The following is a 17,203-nucleotide window of genomic DNA, read 5'->3' on the forward strand; positions in this document are numbered from 1 at the left end:
ATTTTCTATGTTTGAGTTATCTTTTTAAAAAGATTTATTTATTTATTTGAGAGAGCACATGCAAACAGGGGTAGGGGCAGATGGAGAGGGAGCGAGAATCTTAAGCAGGCTCCACACTCAGCACAGAGACTGATTTCATGATCCTGAGATCATGACCTGAGCTGAAATCAAGAGTTGGATGCTTAACCAACTGAGCCACCCAGGTGCCCCTATGTTTTAGTCATTTTGACTTTTATACACTTTCTTCAATGTGCTATTGCTTTTCTGGTGTCTAGCCTTTTGCTAGAACATTCTTCTGCTGTTCTTTGCTAACTTCTCTAACACCTTCAGTCGAGATCAGATCCCCTAATTTTATTTTCCCTTAGTAACTTTGTCTCTCTTTATTATTACAAATGCAATTAAGATAAATTATGTAATTAGTTGATGAATCATTCTGTCCTTCAAGAACATAAGCTCCATAAGAGTAAAGGGGCAGGTACTTTTTCTTCCTCAATATATTTCCATTCTCAAAGCAAATAGTGTTAATCAGCACCCAACTCCCAGCTCCTTCTATAAGCCTCCCTATATTGCAAAGGCCAGAAAGTAAAAACTGTATTTCCAAGATTTATGTAGGCAGGGTACTGGATGCAAAGATCAATTCTGCTAATTAGATGCACTTGTGCAAGATCTGGATGGTGGAAGTTAAGAGGAAATCATCTTCCTGCTATTGTCTTTTGCTGGTAAACAAGATCTTGGAGAAATGAGGGTTGAAAATTATAACGGATGTATCATACATTCAAAATTTAGTTTTCCATTGTGTTTGTGAGTGTTGAAAAGACATGTATAGTAGCAGCTGCGGTTTCTCAACTGCTAGATCACCATCACAGTAGCTGGGTTTTAAATTCAACAGTTCCAGTGGTAGCCCCAACTTCTACTTTTCCAATCTTCCAAAATTAGTAAGTACCTAATTTCTTGTACAAGATTCTTTTCTATTTAAAATGTATCCAGAGTGGTTTGTTTCCTTTACTGTATCCTGACTGATATATACATGTCTTCTTCAATCCACGCTAGACAGGCCGACAGCAGAGTTTCCTTAGCTTGGTATCTACTGATCTACCACAGTAACTGGTAATTAGCTTACATTCAGTAAATATTCACTGAGTGACCATCACTAAAAATGGTTTGAGACTTATGGGTATATAATCAATTCACAATGACACAGACCAACCTAATAACCCATAACCAATTTTCATATGTCATTCTGGCTTGCTAATTATTCACTTTAACTTAGGAGAAAGGAAGTACCAGGTGCTCTGTCCATGTTATATCCCTTGAAAGATGGTCTTTTTTTTTTTTTTAAAGATTTTTAATTTATTTATTCGACAGAGATAGAGACAGCCAGTGAGAGAGGGAACACAAGCAGGGGGAGTGGGAGAGGAAGAAGCAGGCTCCTAGCGGAGGAGCCTGATGTGGGGCTCGATCCCATAATGCCGGGATCACTCCCTGAGCCGAAGGCAGACGCTTAACCGCTGTGCCACCCAGGCGCCCCAGATGGTCTTTGTTTCCACATAGGTTACCCTGATATTACTACAACCCAATTATATAGAAATAATTTAGCATTCCAGAGAGAGTACCTTAATTAGCAAAAGAGAAATCTCATCAAAAATTGCATTCTTTATATCCATTATATCCATTTGGCCATAAAAGCTGAATAACATTAAAAAAAATAGGACTGTGAAATGTGATTTTGATCTTTAAATTTTATCAGTATAAACCTTTGTATCTGTAGGGATTTACTAACCTTACTTATTTAATCTATATGTCTTTAGATTGCTTCCCTTACTAAAGTATTTTCGTATGAGAGAACAACAGTATTCCAATTAACATAGTTTCCAAAACAGCATAGTTCCTTAACAAGATATATACATTTGTTGTAAAAAATTTACTCTATGCTTCTAAAATATATCCTTAAGCATAAGAACAAAAGTTGTTGCAATCAAAACTTACTTAAAGGTAATAATGAAAGAAATAATGTCACTTTCTATGTCTCTTAAGAAAAGTTTCCTTTATTTTCAAAGTCAGCCATACATCAGACTCCACTGAAATGAACATCTGGCCCAAGAGATTTCCTGCTGTGTGGAGGAAAATGAGTCCTACTTTTCAGCACCTGAATTCTGGTCATATAACTTGTCTCTTCCACAATCTTCAATAGCTCCTCACTGCATATAAAGTCCAAGTGCTTAAGCATGTGCTTTAAGGTCCTTCACATTCTGACCAAAATCTATACACCAAGCCCATCATGCATCATACATTCCAGTGGAAAGGGAACACTCTCATTGTCCAAATATATCCTGTGGTTTCCTTTGCTCATGTTCCCTTTCTTCTTTCCTTGGAATGCTCTTTACTCTTATTGCTGCATACTGAGATACAAGATCACTGGTTTGTTAATCTACTTCTCTTTTGTGAACTGTTAGTTCTTCTCTTATGTTATTTACCATATTTTGCTTTCCTTATGTATTTCAAAACCCTCTGCGAGACTGATTGTGTCTTAAAGGTAGAGAAATTCCACCTTGTTTTGCTACTTATTTTCTGTGGCACAAGAAATTTGATCAACTGAATCAAAATTGACAGTTAATTTAGAACTGGACATCTTATTATATACTCTAAAATAATTGTTCTCAACAGGTATATAAAATTTAATTGAATTGCTGTTCATACTTTTAAATCCCCCTACTGTTGGATATTTATGCTGTATTTTTTCCATTACAATGTGTTAGAATAAAACTCTTGGTGTATATTTTCTTTTTCATCTGTCCTTGGAAAGATTCCCAGGTTTAGAATTTCATGGCTAAAGGATCTGGAAGAAAATGTGGCTCTTAACATATATTATTAAAAAAAATTTTTTTTTTAAAGGATTGAACCATTCATTGCCACAGGAAACCGAGGAATGTACCAAATCTTCGAAGCATCTTTAGAAATGGACATTATCATTTTTAGTTTTTAAAGATTTATTAGGTTTAAGAGTATATAGTCTGTTAATTTGCACAATTTTATTCAATATTTTTATTCCAGTTTACCTATTGTTTTCTTCTCTTTGCTCATTTACTTACTGAAAACTTCATGTTTTAGTTATTAAACTTAGTAAGTACACAAAGATGTAGATACACATATAAAAATATAGATACTAATATATACAAAGATGTAGTTACTAATATTTCCCCCAACTTGTTATTGTCTTTTATAATTCAATGTATTGTTTTTTGTTGTAGAAAAGCTTCAAATTTAAATGTTGTTACATCCGACATTCTTTAAAGTTGTCATCTTCTTTCCCTTTAAAGTACATATGTAACCATTTATAGAGTGTCTACTGTGTATGAGGCCAAGATACGAGGCCTTACTTATTATAAAAATCTTAAGATATAGGTGCCATTGCCACTTTTTTTATGATGAAATTGTGGCTCAAGGAAATTTAAAAAAGCTATGTTATAGTGCCTGAGTCCAGATTAATATCCAGGTTTGCCTAGATCCAAAGCCTTTATTCTACAAGGGGCTACTTCCCTTTGAAAACAGAAAAGTCATGCTTCCAAAAATCCAATTAAACACTCAGTTCTACTTTGTATTAATTTTATTTGGTTTTATTTAAAATATTAATACACTTTTCACATTCTTTCTATGTGGTTACAACAATTCTACAAGAATAGAATTACTATATTAACCTCCAAAAAGAAAGGAGGTTGATATGGATAAGGAAAGAATAAACTCTGAGAAAACAAACATTGTGCATATGTTTAAAATAAAAAATGAAAGAATGGGGGCTATTAGGCACCTGCTACTGTCTTTAGCTAATAGATATCATCTATACCAGGAAGAGAAAATTCTAATTTTATTTGGCTATACTGACTATAAAACTGCTATAGAAGAAATAAATAAAGTTATTAAGTATCAGATAACTTATATCAAAGTCAAATTCCTTTAATTTAGACAAAGGCTAAAGCTGACCTATGAAAAAACAAGGAAATAGTGGTAGATCTAGATAATAAAAACATCAAAAAATGATTCTTTAAGGTAGCCTGAGGGAACATATTATTATTGGATTTTTCATAGAGTTCTGTTTTAATAGATATTTCCAATAAGGCTTATTGCATGATAGACCATTTCTAACTATAAGAACAATTTTTGATATCACTAATTATAAGAAAATAAAACCACATAGCAGTACCCATTAATCAAAGAAATACTGTACAGGAATGAGTGGGAATACCCATCCCTGTATTAGAATATTTAAAGCCTGTTAAAAACTTGTCCCTAAAGGAAAGAATTTATTTGACTAAGATTCCAAGGGAAACAGAATCTGAAGATTCTAATTGAAAATTCATTCAACTTGAAATTAAATCATAACTGAAACTAATGGCTTAATAATGAAAATATCTGCATCCCTAATGACATACTTCCATAAATGTAAGCTGCTACTACAATTCCTTCAAGGTATGCTCTACCTTACCGAAAATAGTGGTTTCTTAAGAAAATATCTTTGTGCAGGAGAGCAAAAAATATGCAGGGTAAATTAGGGAAAGTTATTCATATTGTTCATCATCCTTTCACCATTTGTCAATTTAGTTATTAATATATATTTTCTAACAGGTTTCTATAATATATGTAATGTTTTATCACTGTTCATTTTCCACAATAATGTCATATATTATTCTATTTGTTTTTCATAGTTAACTACTAGAATAAGTGTTATTTACCCTATTATTATTCCATTTGATAGAACAGAAAGTAAGTTTCAGAAATATTTAGGTATTTAAGGTGACAGGGCTTCTAGAGGTGAAGTCATAACCAGAGCTTTTTGTTAATGTGCTCTCTTGCTTTGGGCCTCATTTGGAACTCCTGAGATACTCCCTTCCCCATAGAGAACTGCAAGTTCCAGCTCTATAGCTTAAGCTACTCTTGGGGTACTTCATTTTCTTTTCCCTATTTTCTTATCTCAATGGACAATGTGGAAATATAGTTGGTTTTCCATATGGGGATAAATTTTATATTAAAAAATGGAAAAATGGGAATGATATAAGGAGTCCTAAAATATATTATTACTTACTGAGAAGAAAAGACTCATTTTTGGCTGTGGCTAAGGCACAGAAATAGCCTTATTGCGCGCGCTCTCTCTCTCTCTCTCACACACACACACACAACACACAGAAAGAAAAGGAGAATTTTCTCAATGGAGTTTTACTTATTATTTATACAAATAAAGTTAGAGTGTTGAATAAACTGTGAAGAAATGCTTTTAAGAACCATAATTGGTGAGTCAGGAATTGAGATGGTTCATTACACACTTAGGGGTAAAGTGCTAGTGTGGCACGGTAGCTACGATTTAGCTGTATTTCCATTAGCAGGAGTCATGAGGCTAAATTTCTATGTACTACCATTGCAAATTTACCTTCTAATTTTATTTTAATGTTTCGAGTACTTAATTTCCCATTTTTCAAAAACATGGGAAGGAATATCTCCCACCATCATGATAACAGCTCCTCAGAACTGCTAGAATGTTAATACCATTCAAGTTCAAAAGGAACTTATATAAGAAGCATAAAATTAGCACTAGAAGAACAACCTAAAATTTTGGAGCTTTGATAAAGCATTCAGAAATATTACCTTATCTTTTTGGTAGAAAATCATATCCACCATGGAGAGGACATGTTTATTGAATCTCTCTTTAGCAAAAATGAGGGATGTGGTGAGGCTGAAGAAATGTTATTCCTTTTTATTAGAAGCAAATAAAAAAAAAGAAACAGAAAGACTCAAAGCCCTAAATGCTTTAGAAAGTCCAGATTAGATTTGCTTTTGAACATTCAGGATAGAGCGTGGTAAAAAGGGCAGGCTTTGGCATCTGACTGATTGAAATCATGGCTCTAATACTTGTTACACGGCCTTCTCCGAGAAAATTATTCTCTCAGTTTCAGTTTCCTTATCTATAAAATGGGGATAAGAATCTCTAATGGACAGAACAGTGGTGAAGATCAAATGAGAAAATTAAAGTGAGGTCATCTCATAATGTTTGTCTCAGAGGAACAAAGGCGAAAGAAAGTAATTTGGGGGTACCTACTATCAGCCAAATATTATATGAAAGGCTGGGAATATAACAGTGAACAGGACAATGTTCCTTGAAAACATGTACTTATTAATAAATGTTTGTGGATGTCATCTTGTTAAAAAAAATCCAATAACAACAGGTAGACTGGATAAAAATCAAATATAATAAAAATTTTTTAAGAGGGTATAATAAAAATGACTTGGGATTTTCAAGTCTACTTAATTGTATTAAAACTTTCCATTTCTTCAGGTCTCTCTCTCTCTCTCTTTTTTTTTTACCATAGTGATCTGTGAATCTGTTTGGTGACAATGCCCTAAATAAACATTATTTGAAAATGTCTCTATATAAATTATTTCTATATGCTTTATTTCATGCTATATTTGAATTATTTACACATATGCCATATCAAGGGATAATAATGCTCCAAATCTATATCAAAATTTCTGTGAGGACTGAATGAGTTATGGATAAAGCAATGAAAACAATGCCAGGTACCAGTAAACACTTGATATGTGTTAAACACTATTATTACAGGAATTAAATAATAAACCTGCAACACTTGGAATAAACAATAGCTTTCAGAATTGAGCAGTATGAAGTAACCAGAAATCCACAAGGTGGCTCTCAAGGCTTGGCTTTTAAACACAACAGGGTTGCTTTATATTTCCAAAGAAATGAAAGAAGACTTATGAATGCCAACCTGACTTTTCAAAGACACTCATGAATTCATAATTAATAAACAACTGGAAGACTACAAAGCTGTTTAATGAGTGTTATGTAATAGAAATTTTATAAAGTGGAAAAAAAATGAAAATGAACAAATCTTATAGTTCTAAATTTAAAGAATCATGTTCAAACAACTGACATCACATTTATCATATTCAGAATTTAAAATGTCAGTATAAAATGGTGAAATTCATAGTGGAGTCACAATAATTAAATACATTTTCCCGAGATGATCAATGAGAAAGCATACAGCACAAGGCCTGGCAGCCAGCAGCTGTTCAGTGAACATCAGTTAAATCTTATGCATATGAAGTACTTTGAATATACTATCATTTTATGCCCACTGACTTTTTCGTTTGAAAATTTATTTTCATTGCTTTAAATCAGGGCAAACATTTTCTGTAAAGGGCCATACTTAAGGTTTATTAGTGGGCCGCACAGTCCTTGTAGTAACCATTCATTCTTCCCTTGTGGTGTAAAAACAAAAAGCAGCCATTGACAAAGGAGTCTGGCTATTTTCTAATAAAACCTTAATTACAAAAACAGGTGGTCACCTTTGGCCTTCAGGTTGTAGTCTATCTATTCTTGATCTAAATCATTATCTCACATAATTAACTAAAATCTTCTGTAAATCTTAGGATACTATCGATACTCAAATTACTTGGGGAAGGGCTTCTCAAACTGTAATGTGCAGTAAATCACCTAGGGATTGAGGCAAAAATGCAGATTATGATTTGGTAAATTTGGTATGGGGCCTGTGGTTCTGCATTGCTAAAGGGATCCAGGCTTTTAAGGTCCTTTGAACATACACTGAGTAGCAAGGCTGTCAAACTCCCCGGGTCTCAAACTTTTATTTTCTTTCTTTTTTTAAAGGTCTTATTTTTAAGTAATCATTACACCCAAAGATACAACTCCAAGATCAAGAGTCACATGCTCCACTGACAAGCCAGCCAGGCACCCCTAAACTTTCACATTCTTGAAAAGAACTTTTATTTATGCAGCTTTCATCTGTCCATATGAACCTCAGAAATTAAAACTGAGAAATTAAAAAATATTAATCTATAATTTTTAAGAGGCTAATAACTCTATTAGATATTAACATATTTTATGAAACTTAACTGTATTTTACCTTTTAACTGTATTTTAAAGAGTAGGACTAAACACAATTCCAACCATATGGATAGATGAGATAATTGAACACATCGTGCCCTGGAATTCTTTGGAAGATCATTAAATAAAAAAAAAAATAAAGATTATAACATGATAAATATGTAAAATTAACTCCTTGGAAATTGGAGACCATTCATCTGTCAAATATAAAATAACTGTATTATCTGGCACATGATATGCTTTAGTTCTTTTATCTTGACGTCATTTGTTCCCTACCTGTTTTTCTGCATGTCCATAGTCAGGTCCTTGTGTAGGTAAAAAGAAGGAAATCTGACCACTATTTTTTGCTCTTTCTATTAGAGACATAGCTGTTCTTACAGTGGCATTTCGAGCATGTACAAACACCATCACCTGAAATAAAGAAAAGAAGTTTGTTTAATACTGAAATTCATTGAAAGATAGCTTAACACTAGTCTGAAAATCTGTGTGTATACACACACACACACACACACACACACACACACACAAACTATTTATTTTCCAAAATACAACCCCCAGTTTATGAATTCCCCAACATTTCCTTATTTTAGGACAAAGTGTATATAGGATAAAGACAAGTTAAATAAAATTCAATAACAAGGCTTTATATACTGTCAACCTATAAATTGGTGGAAGTCAGAACTGAAATTAATGGATTCTATAAAATGTTGAGTTTAATTTGTGCTTTTTTCTTTCGAAGACATGATTCATGAGTGCACTCATATATTATGGGGACAGAGTACAAAAATATATGAGCGCCTTATTTCTCCACTGTCAATGAAATTTCCAGTATCATAAAGATTTTAAAGAAAATGAAAACAATAAAAACTCTCTTCCTTGGACAAAATCATGTCTAAGAACAACCATTTAGAATAGAGTTTTGGGAACTGCTGGAGATGAAAATGCTTTTAGAGAGGCATTTGGAATTTTCTGCCTTTTTTTTTTTTTTTTTTACCTTCTCATGGAATTACTCACAAAGTAACCGTGGAAATCTGAATTAGGGGGAAGTTACATATCTGGATGCTTTGTCAAGTAGAAGTGGAAAAAAGTATTTTCAGGGACAGTCACCAGGCAGAATGTCAATGCAATAGAAGAGAATGAAATCAGAGAGTGAGGAGCACTCTGCATCTGCTGCCTATCAGTGCTTCTCTCTGGTGTCTTTTCTTCTTTGGCTTCCATGTCCCCTCACATTCAGCTCAACACCAGACTTCCCAAAGAGCCATCACTATAATAAAGTAATTTTATTCTTTCATATGGACAACTGATCTTTTTCAATTTTATATGATGTGAATAAAGCATCTATCTCTAGGTAATTTGGCATTTGAATCAAAATCTGAAACATACAAAGGACTATCAGCAGTGTGGGAGCTCTGGGTGACTCACAGACAAGTTCTAGCCCCAGCTTCCAACCAGAGACCTCTAAAACTCTCTAGAGTTACCATGGTATCCCCCTTAGGCCTCAGCAAGGCAGAGGTCCTAATTCTTACTTTTCCCTCAATCTCTCTCCATATTTATCTGTTAATTGTGTTTTCCTAGAAGCTAGAACATTTGTGGTTATTTCCATAGTACACATTTAGAAAAATAAGCAACTGATGGTTTTAGTCAAGGAATTGATAGGCTCATGCTAGTTGACCTAAGTAAAAGAGAAAGTCATTTTGAAAATGAACAAAAGTGAAAGGGGAAGTCAAATCCCTTGACCTGGGATTTGACCAGAAAGGAGATGGAGTGACACAGATCTAGAGCGCACACTGTATAATTTACTCGCAGAAATCTTATGCCTATAAACGTGTTAAAGAAACTGCTCCATGTACGGGATGCCAATATAATTTAGAGGAGAGTAAAATCACAGAGAATAAACATTCAAGAAACTGGAATGCTTAAATTATTAATATTCTTTTAGGAAGTGTTCAAAGTCAAGGAGAGCAGATAATCTGGAGAAGACCAAAATTCCTCAATGAAAAGCTCCCAAAGCATTTAGAGACAATAAAACAAGAATTGCAAGTCATCTAGAGAGATTTAACATTAATCACCGCCATCAAGGATATAAAGCATAAGCTTTCATACTTGGTTAGAGCTCTAACTGATTGGCTGATACTAATGTGTTTTCAAAAGAAATATCATAAGAATATCTCTAAAGAGCATATGAATGAAATTTATTTCAGTAAGCTTCATGTACACTTGGAAAATTCTTCTGTTTTCCTTATTTTCAACTAAAAAAACCCTCCAAATCTGACTTCGATAGGCTCTCTAGCTTTCTGGGGAAACACCGTTATCTCAAGGGATGTTAAGAGACTACCACTCAAGCTCACTGTAATATTTTCATCATTATTGACATAAACTGTTTAATACAAGGTTAGAGAGAAAATTCTGTGAACTATAATGCCCTCCTGAAGCTTTACCAGTTCGGAATCTCTCAGATTCTACCATCCTGTCTGTTGTAAAAAGTAAGAGTATTTCAACAGTGAGTTTCTTCTTAAAAAGTTAAGGCAGACTTCTTCTCTCTTATATAAAATTAAATTTTATTACACACAAAGCCTCACTAAACTCTAATATTACATTTTAAGAAAATCTCAATTAAAATGAAATTATTTATTTTTTAATTAATTTATCCATTTATTCAAATCTTTCTGAGACTTCTGAGAATCACTGTCAAGCCCTGAGAATTCTGCGAAAGAGAGGGGCAGTCTCTGCCCTCACGGAGATGACAATCTAGCATGATGTATTAAATAAGCACAAAATATTTTTTAATTGCTAAGTATTTACTAGCCATGGATGTGTATAATACTGTTGAAAGAGTAAATATGAAAATGGACAAGACATTGTCCCTTCTGTAAAAGACATGTACAATTTAAGGAAGGAGAAAAAAAAACTGTACACACGGAGCATGGATAACATAGGAATGCTAAGCACGGAGCTGGCGGGTCACCTTCATTCATCCATTGCACTGTATTTACACGGTACCTACTGACTACCAAACCACGCACTAAGCACCACGGATACAATCAATGATAAATACATCCCAAGGCTCCAAATCGGTCTGCTCCTGTTGGTAAGGAAGAATCACTAGCAATCAGCCCTACCGGGCTATAGAAGCAGGTACAGGCTGGATGGAGGAGTCTATAGTAGTATTTAAAGGAGGGCACATGTTGTGATGAGCACTGAGTGTTATATGCAACTAATGAATCATTGAACACTACATCAAAAACTAATGGTGGCTAACAACATAATAAAAAAATAATAAAACAGAATATTTATCCTTGGTAATTTTAGTGTGTTAGCTTGAAGAAGTACAGTCTCTTTTCAAAGTTTCTTTCACTAAGACCCAGGGACCTCTTCGTGGGAATCAGTGCTGGTGCTCATTAAAATAGACTTCTGGGTCCTCCCCTAAAACCGAGTAAGAATATCTAGGGGTGGGAACTAAAAATTGAATTATTAACAACTTTTGAGATGACTAGTGCACTACTGTGTGAAATTAGTTAATAATCACGACCAACTTAGTTTTCTTCTCCTAAGTAAGGTTAAAAGGAAACATAAATAAAACCACTACTACAAAGATGATGATTTAAAAAACTTCCCAATAACCTATCTTTATTTACCTATATATATGAAACATCAGGGAATATGAAGGTATTTCATATAACCAGTATAGCCCCAAGATCATTTCCCAGATGGGTTTTTATAATGCAACCAGATTTCTATTCTCCATAATTCAAATGCCACATTATGTAAATCCTGTTGATACGAAGAACATAAGGGAAAATAAAATATGACCCTAAATCTTCATTAATTATTTCAGTCTGACTTATCAACTTATCACTTTGCAAATTATTTTCTATGGCAGCCAAGAGAAATATTAGTTACAACTTAAAGTAGCAATTTCTTTTTATTAAATAATCCATCACTTCTTGTTCAGTAAAATAAACTCTTTTCTTTATTAAGAATTTTCTGTTTAGAGGCTCCAACAGAAGCCATTACAAGGTTTTGGGTCTCTATAACATACTTGATTTTATGGTTTGTTAATTTGGTTAATTAATTTAAATAGACATATAAAAATTATAACTACCAGAGAGGACAGCACTGTTTCATTTGGCAGAAATAACTGCAAATTAATCTTAGAAACACTACTGGTAACCGAACAGCAGTTAAATGGGCATGTGTCATTAAAATAAGATTATAACAATAGATTCAAGTCAACAACATTGGTAAATTTTAATTGTTTTATGAAACTGTTTATATTTTTACTTGAGGTTTGTTAGATTAATACATTTAAAAATATTGTATATACTTGTTTATAGTTTAAAAAGCCATTTAGTTTAAGAATATATAATTAAATCAGTCCTGAGCTAGGAGAGAAAGTATGTGAATTTGCGTTTTGGTCCTGTTATTTGATGTGCCAAAGACAGTGTTCTTTACATGATGTGCTGATTAAAAGTAATGAAAGAGTGAGGGGCGCCTGGGTGGCTCAGTCAGTTAAGCACCTGCCTTCAGCTCAGGTCATGATCTCAGGGTCCTGGGTTTGAGTCCCGCATCGGACTCCCTGCTCAGCGGGGAGCCTGCTTCTCCCTTTGCCTGCCACTTCTGCTGCTCATGCTTGCTCTCTCTCTCTCTCTCTGACAAATAAATAAAATCTTTAAAAAAAAAAAGTAATGAAAGAGTGAAAGCTGAGATAAATAATCATTCAAAAAACTAGAACGTTTAAGTAACTCATATTGTTTCAATGTATTCAGAGGGAAGGACATATTATTTGAAAAATACCAAAATTCTACTTTGAAACATTATTAAAGAGCAGTGATTTAGAACAAACTACTTAATCTCTCCAATTCTTACTTCCCCCACTCCACAGATAGTTACCAGAGTCACAGGATTACTATAAAGTTTGAAGTACATAAAGTGAAAACACTGCATTTAGTAAAGTCATAGCTCTCAAACTTTAGAACACTTTGAAATCATTTAAAAACACAATTGTTGCTCCCTTCCTCTACCACCCTTTCAGATTAAGTAGGTGTGAGGCAAGCCAGGACTTTGCATTTCTTTTTTTTTTTTTTAAATGAGTTATTTATTTGAGAGAGAGACAGAGAGACAGAGCATGAGCAGGGGGAGGGGCAGAGGGAGAAGCAGGCTCCCCACTTAGCAGGAAACCCAGATGCAGATGCAGCTCGATCCCAGAACCCTGAGATCACGACCGGAGCCGAAGGCAGATGCTCAACTGACTGAGCCAACCGGGCGTCCAAGACTTTGCATTTCTAACGTTCCAAGGAGATGCTAACACTCTTTGTACAGCAACTTTGAAAACCTCTGTCAGAACTGGTACGTATCAGCACCACTGTAAGGGTAATAAACAATAAAATGAATTTGGCCTAAAAGACTAAATGGTGAGATCAGTAAAAGACTGCTATAAATTGACACCTATGTATTTATTTCTCATTGATGCCAAGGGTGTACATATCTAACACCAAATAACTTAAAAGACCATTTATCCTTTAATCTTTTGTAAAGGTGCTGTGCAAGATGAATGAGAAGTAAAAAGGAAGTTAAATGAATATTGAAGCCTGAGATTATTTGAAAACAGGAGGGAGGAGGGCAAGGATTAACTGAAGTGTTGAATCAAAGACTCTTCCCTAGAAATTTCCACTAAGAAGGTAGACTGAAAAGGAAATATCTGAAAAACAGACAACACGGCAGATAGATGTTCCACAGAAAATGCTGCTGAGGAATGACATTCTTTAACATATGGTATTCGCTTTTGCATGGGTTAAAGAATGAGGCCTGGGGGCGCCTGGGTGGCACAGCGGTTAAGCGTCTGCCTTCGGCTCAGGGCGTGATCCTAGCGTTATGGGATCGAGCCCCACATCAGGCTCTTCCGCTATGAGCCTGCTTCTTCCTCTCCCACTCCCCCTGCTTGTGTTCCCTCTCTCGCTGGCTGTCTCTATCTCTGTCGAATAAATAAATAAAATCTTAAAAAAAAAAAAAAAAGAATGAGGCCTGAGGGTGAGGAGTTTTACATCCTAGTGAATTATGCTTTCACTCTAACTGGCCTGGTAGGTGACTTGCTCTCAGTTCTTTCCAACCTTCTTTACCCAGGTTCCTCCAGAGAATTAAGCCCTAATGAAATAAACAAAAAGTGATTCTAAAACTGCATGGTCCCCAGACCAGCAGCATCAGCCTCCCCTGGGAACCTGTCAGAACTGCAAACACCAGATCTGAGCCCATGACCCTGAAGTTGGGGCTCGGCAATCTGGTTCGATGAGATCTCCAGGTGATTCTGATACATGTTATGTTAACATCTGAGAGCCCTGCTTCAAGCCACCCATTATAAGCTCAAAAACAAAAACAAAACCTTCCCTGTACCCCATTTAGAACATTCTGGTATCTCTGGGAGGATGGAGAACACAGGCAAATCATCTTCTATGTTCTATCATAGTTTGAATGGGGAGTGCCACTACAGATGTGTTTCAGATATTCTTGTATACCACAGAGAGTGTAAGCACAAAATAGTTTTGATGGCTGTGGTCATATTACCACATCTGTGTTATCAGGGAAATGCAATTTTAAAAGGTTTGATTCTGCAGCCAGGAGACATCTGTGGTGGGATGCTACCAGTAAGGACAGAGTTCTCATTTTAGGCCTGCCAATGCTGGCCAGCTGAAGACACTCAAATCATCTGAAGATCTTTTCACATCAGTGCACAGTTTCTTCATTTATTTTTTACATTTGCATAGTATTCCATTACTTAGAAATGCCATAATTTATTTAACTAGTCCTTGTTTGATGGACATTTATGTTGTTTTCAATCTTTCATTATTTAAAGCAATGACATAATAAATAGCTGTTCACAAGATATTTCACATGTTTGTGAATGTATTTGTTGGACAAGTTCATAGATGTGCAACTGTTGGGTCAAATATATATGACAAATTCATTTAACTATTTCCTTATTCTGAACACTGTTTTATTATTGGAGATTTTTTTCTTATAAATTTGTAGGTGTTCTTCATATATGGAAGGTAATATGCTTTGTCTTTTTCTATATTGCAAATATTTTATTCTAGTCTACATTTTATCTTTTGACTTTGTTTATGGTACCTTGTTTAGTACGGAAACAGCTAATTTTTCTTTAAATCTATCAGCATTTTTCTCTGTGGCATCTGAGAAATTTACAGACAAACAAGTAAAAATAGTCATAAACATTTGAAAAGGTGCTGAACTTCACAAGCACTTTGTGGCTCTGGTAATCCAATATTAGGTACAAACAGCACTGGATTTTGCTCTCACAAATGGATATCTTTCCAGTGCCAAATGAAAAAAAAATCAAGTTGAAGAACAATTTCCATAGTAGTATTCTGAGTATATATGTAGAGGATGTCTGTGTTTAAAATTAGAGACATGGATGGACACCCACCAATTTAAATACCTCACAAAATGAAAATGGGAGTGGGGGAGGATCAAAAGATGTTTCCTTTGTATATCTTGTATTGTCTGTCTTACCCACTGAAATAAGCCCTAACAGTTTTATAATGAAATATATAAATTATATTGAACAGAAAAAATCATCAATGATGACAATGAGGTTGTAAGAGTTTATTTATAATATTTGATATGATTATTTTATTGCTAAGGAATTTATGGTGTCCAAGTAAAAACTTAAAGGAAACATATTTAATAATGTACTTATAAGGGCGATGGTGGTCCTTTTAATCTAAGTGACAAATTTATCTTGTTTCAGAGTACCTGTGAATGCTTTAAGAAGAAAAGAAAGATGCTCTCACAGAAGAAAATGGATAGCATTTCAAGGGAAAGTATACAGAACTCAAAAGTACAGAGAAGAGAGCAAATACATAGGGTGGTAAATACACAATTTTGACAAAAATGGACATGTGGACAGAGGAGCAGTAATATCTGGAAAAGCAAATAACAATCTCCTTATAAAATATGTATTAAGATAAAAAAATCAATCAAGACTCATAAAAAAAAATGATACCACTAAAAGTGATACTTGAGAAATTATTTTTATGTTAGAGATAGATTTTAAACTGAATAGAGAGAAGGCTATCACTATGAAAAAAATATGACTCAAGGAAGTATAAAAAAAAACAGCAGACAAAATACAGGAAAAACGAGAGATGATTTTATCATTGTAAACTGACAGGACAATCAACAGGAAAAAATTTTAAAGGGTGGGGTTAATGTAAAAAAGGGGTGCTCTGTTTTTTATGAAGACTCAAGATGAGCAAGAGAGTATTAAGGAATCCCTGAGAGTTAGTGTGATTGTTGGAGACAGATGTGACAAAAGGGGATTCTGATTTAAACATTTTAAAATACAGCTCTGCAGCCAATGAACTGCTTGAAAAGTTAGTATAAGTTCATAAAAATTCATTAAGAAAAAGAGAAGAAGCTCTTTTACCTACAGGGGGGAGAGGGATGTTACTAATACGGTCAGATTAAAATAATAAAAATTTCCCTGATGCTTCCAGATAGAAGTGATATTTTATTCTTTCGAGCATCTAACAAATCCATGTGCTCCTTCCCTTAAGCATTAATCACTGACTACCTTTTTTAAAAAGCTACTTTTATGCTTGCCATAGCTCCTCTGCAAGTCTGCCGTCATCCAACAATTACATGACAGGCACCTGGGACATAACTGTGGGCAAGCCCAGCACTGGTCTCTGTGCTTTTGGAGCTTCTATTTAGTTACTAAGGTGAAAGACTGGAGTCTGAGAAGATTGGGAACACAGAAGCTGCTATTCATTACATGAACGACCATGGGAGGAAACAGTGACAACAACAACAACAACAACAAAAAGGAAAAAGAAATGAAAAGCATAATTGAAAAAATAATTGGAGTCCTCTCTTAAAGTTAGCAAATTACTTGATTTAAAGGTCATGACATTTCAAGTTTCTTCATTACTGGTCTTTGGATGTCATCTCTTTAAATTCTTCCTATTGTTCAAAACCTCCATGCATTTCTATGTTTCCAGGCCTTTGCTTATGTTTTATTTTACTTAGGTCTCCTGCCAAATTCTCCTGTGGAAATTCTACGAACCTTTAAACCCAGTTCTAATGTTTCATCTCCAATCTCCCTAGGGAAATTAATCATTTCCACAGCACTCTGTTCATACTTGTGTAATCTCAGCATATACATGGGTTTCCACCCTGATGTTAATAACTGCTAGGACTAACAATAAAAGGCAAGATTTATTAAATGCTTATTATGTGCTAGGTCCAGTAGTAGGTGCCATGCATAGTTCTCTATCTCAC

At 34.5% G+C, this 17,203-nt stretch overlaps 1 protein-coding gene across 6 annotated transcripts in view; it reads right to left on the bottom strand.

The window, feature by feature from the left end:
• ASCC3 (activating signal cointegrator 1 complex subunit 3) overlaps positions 1 to 17,203 on the bottom strand; it is a 329,433-nt gene that overhangs the window by 153,763 nt on the left and 158,467 nt on the right. For all 6 annotated transcript variants that reach the window (XM_087865343.1, XM_045806995.2, XM_045806990.2 and 3 more), the window contains one exon: positions 8,186 to 8,320. In XM_087865343.1, the coding sequence (XP_087721469.1) occupies positions 8,186 to 8,320 (135 nt within the window). The remainder of the gene's footprint in view (positions 1 to 8,185; positions 8,321 to 17,203) is intronic.

Source organism: Ursus americanus, chromosome 11, assembly GCF_024610735.1.
Source record: "Ursus americanus isolate L20-20 chromosome 11, mUrsAme1.1.p, whole genome shotgun sequence".
Taxonomy (NCBI): Eukaryota; Metazoa; Chordata; class Mammalia; order Carnivora; family Ursidae; genus Ursus; species Ursus americanus.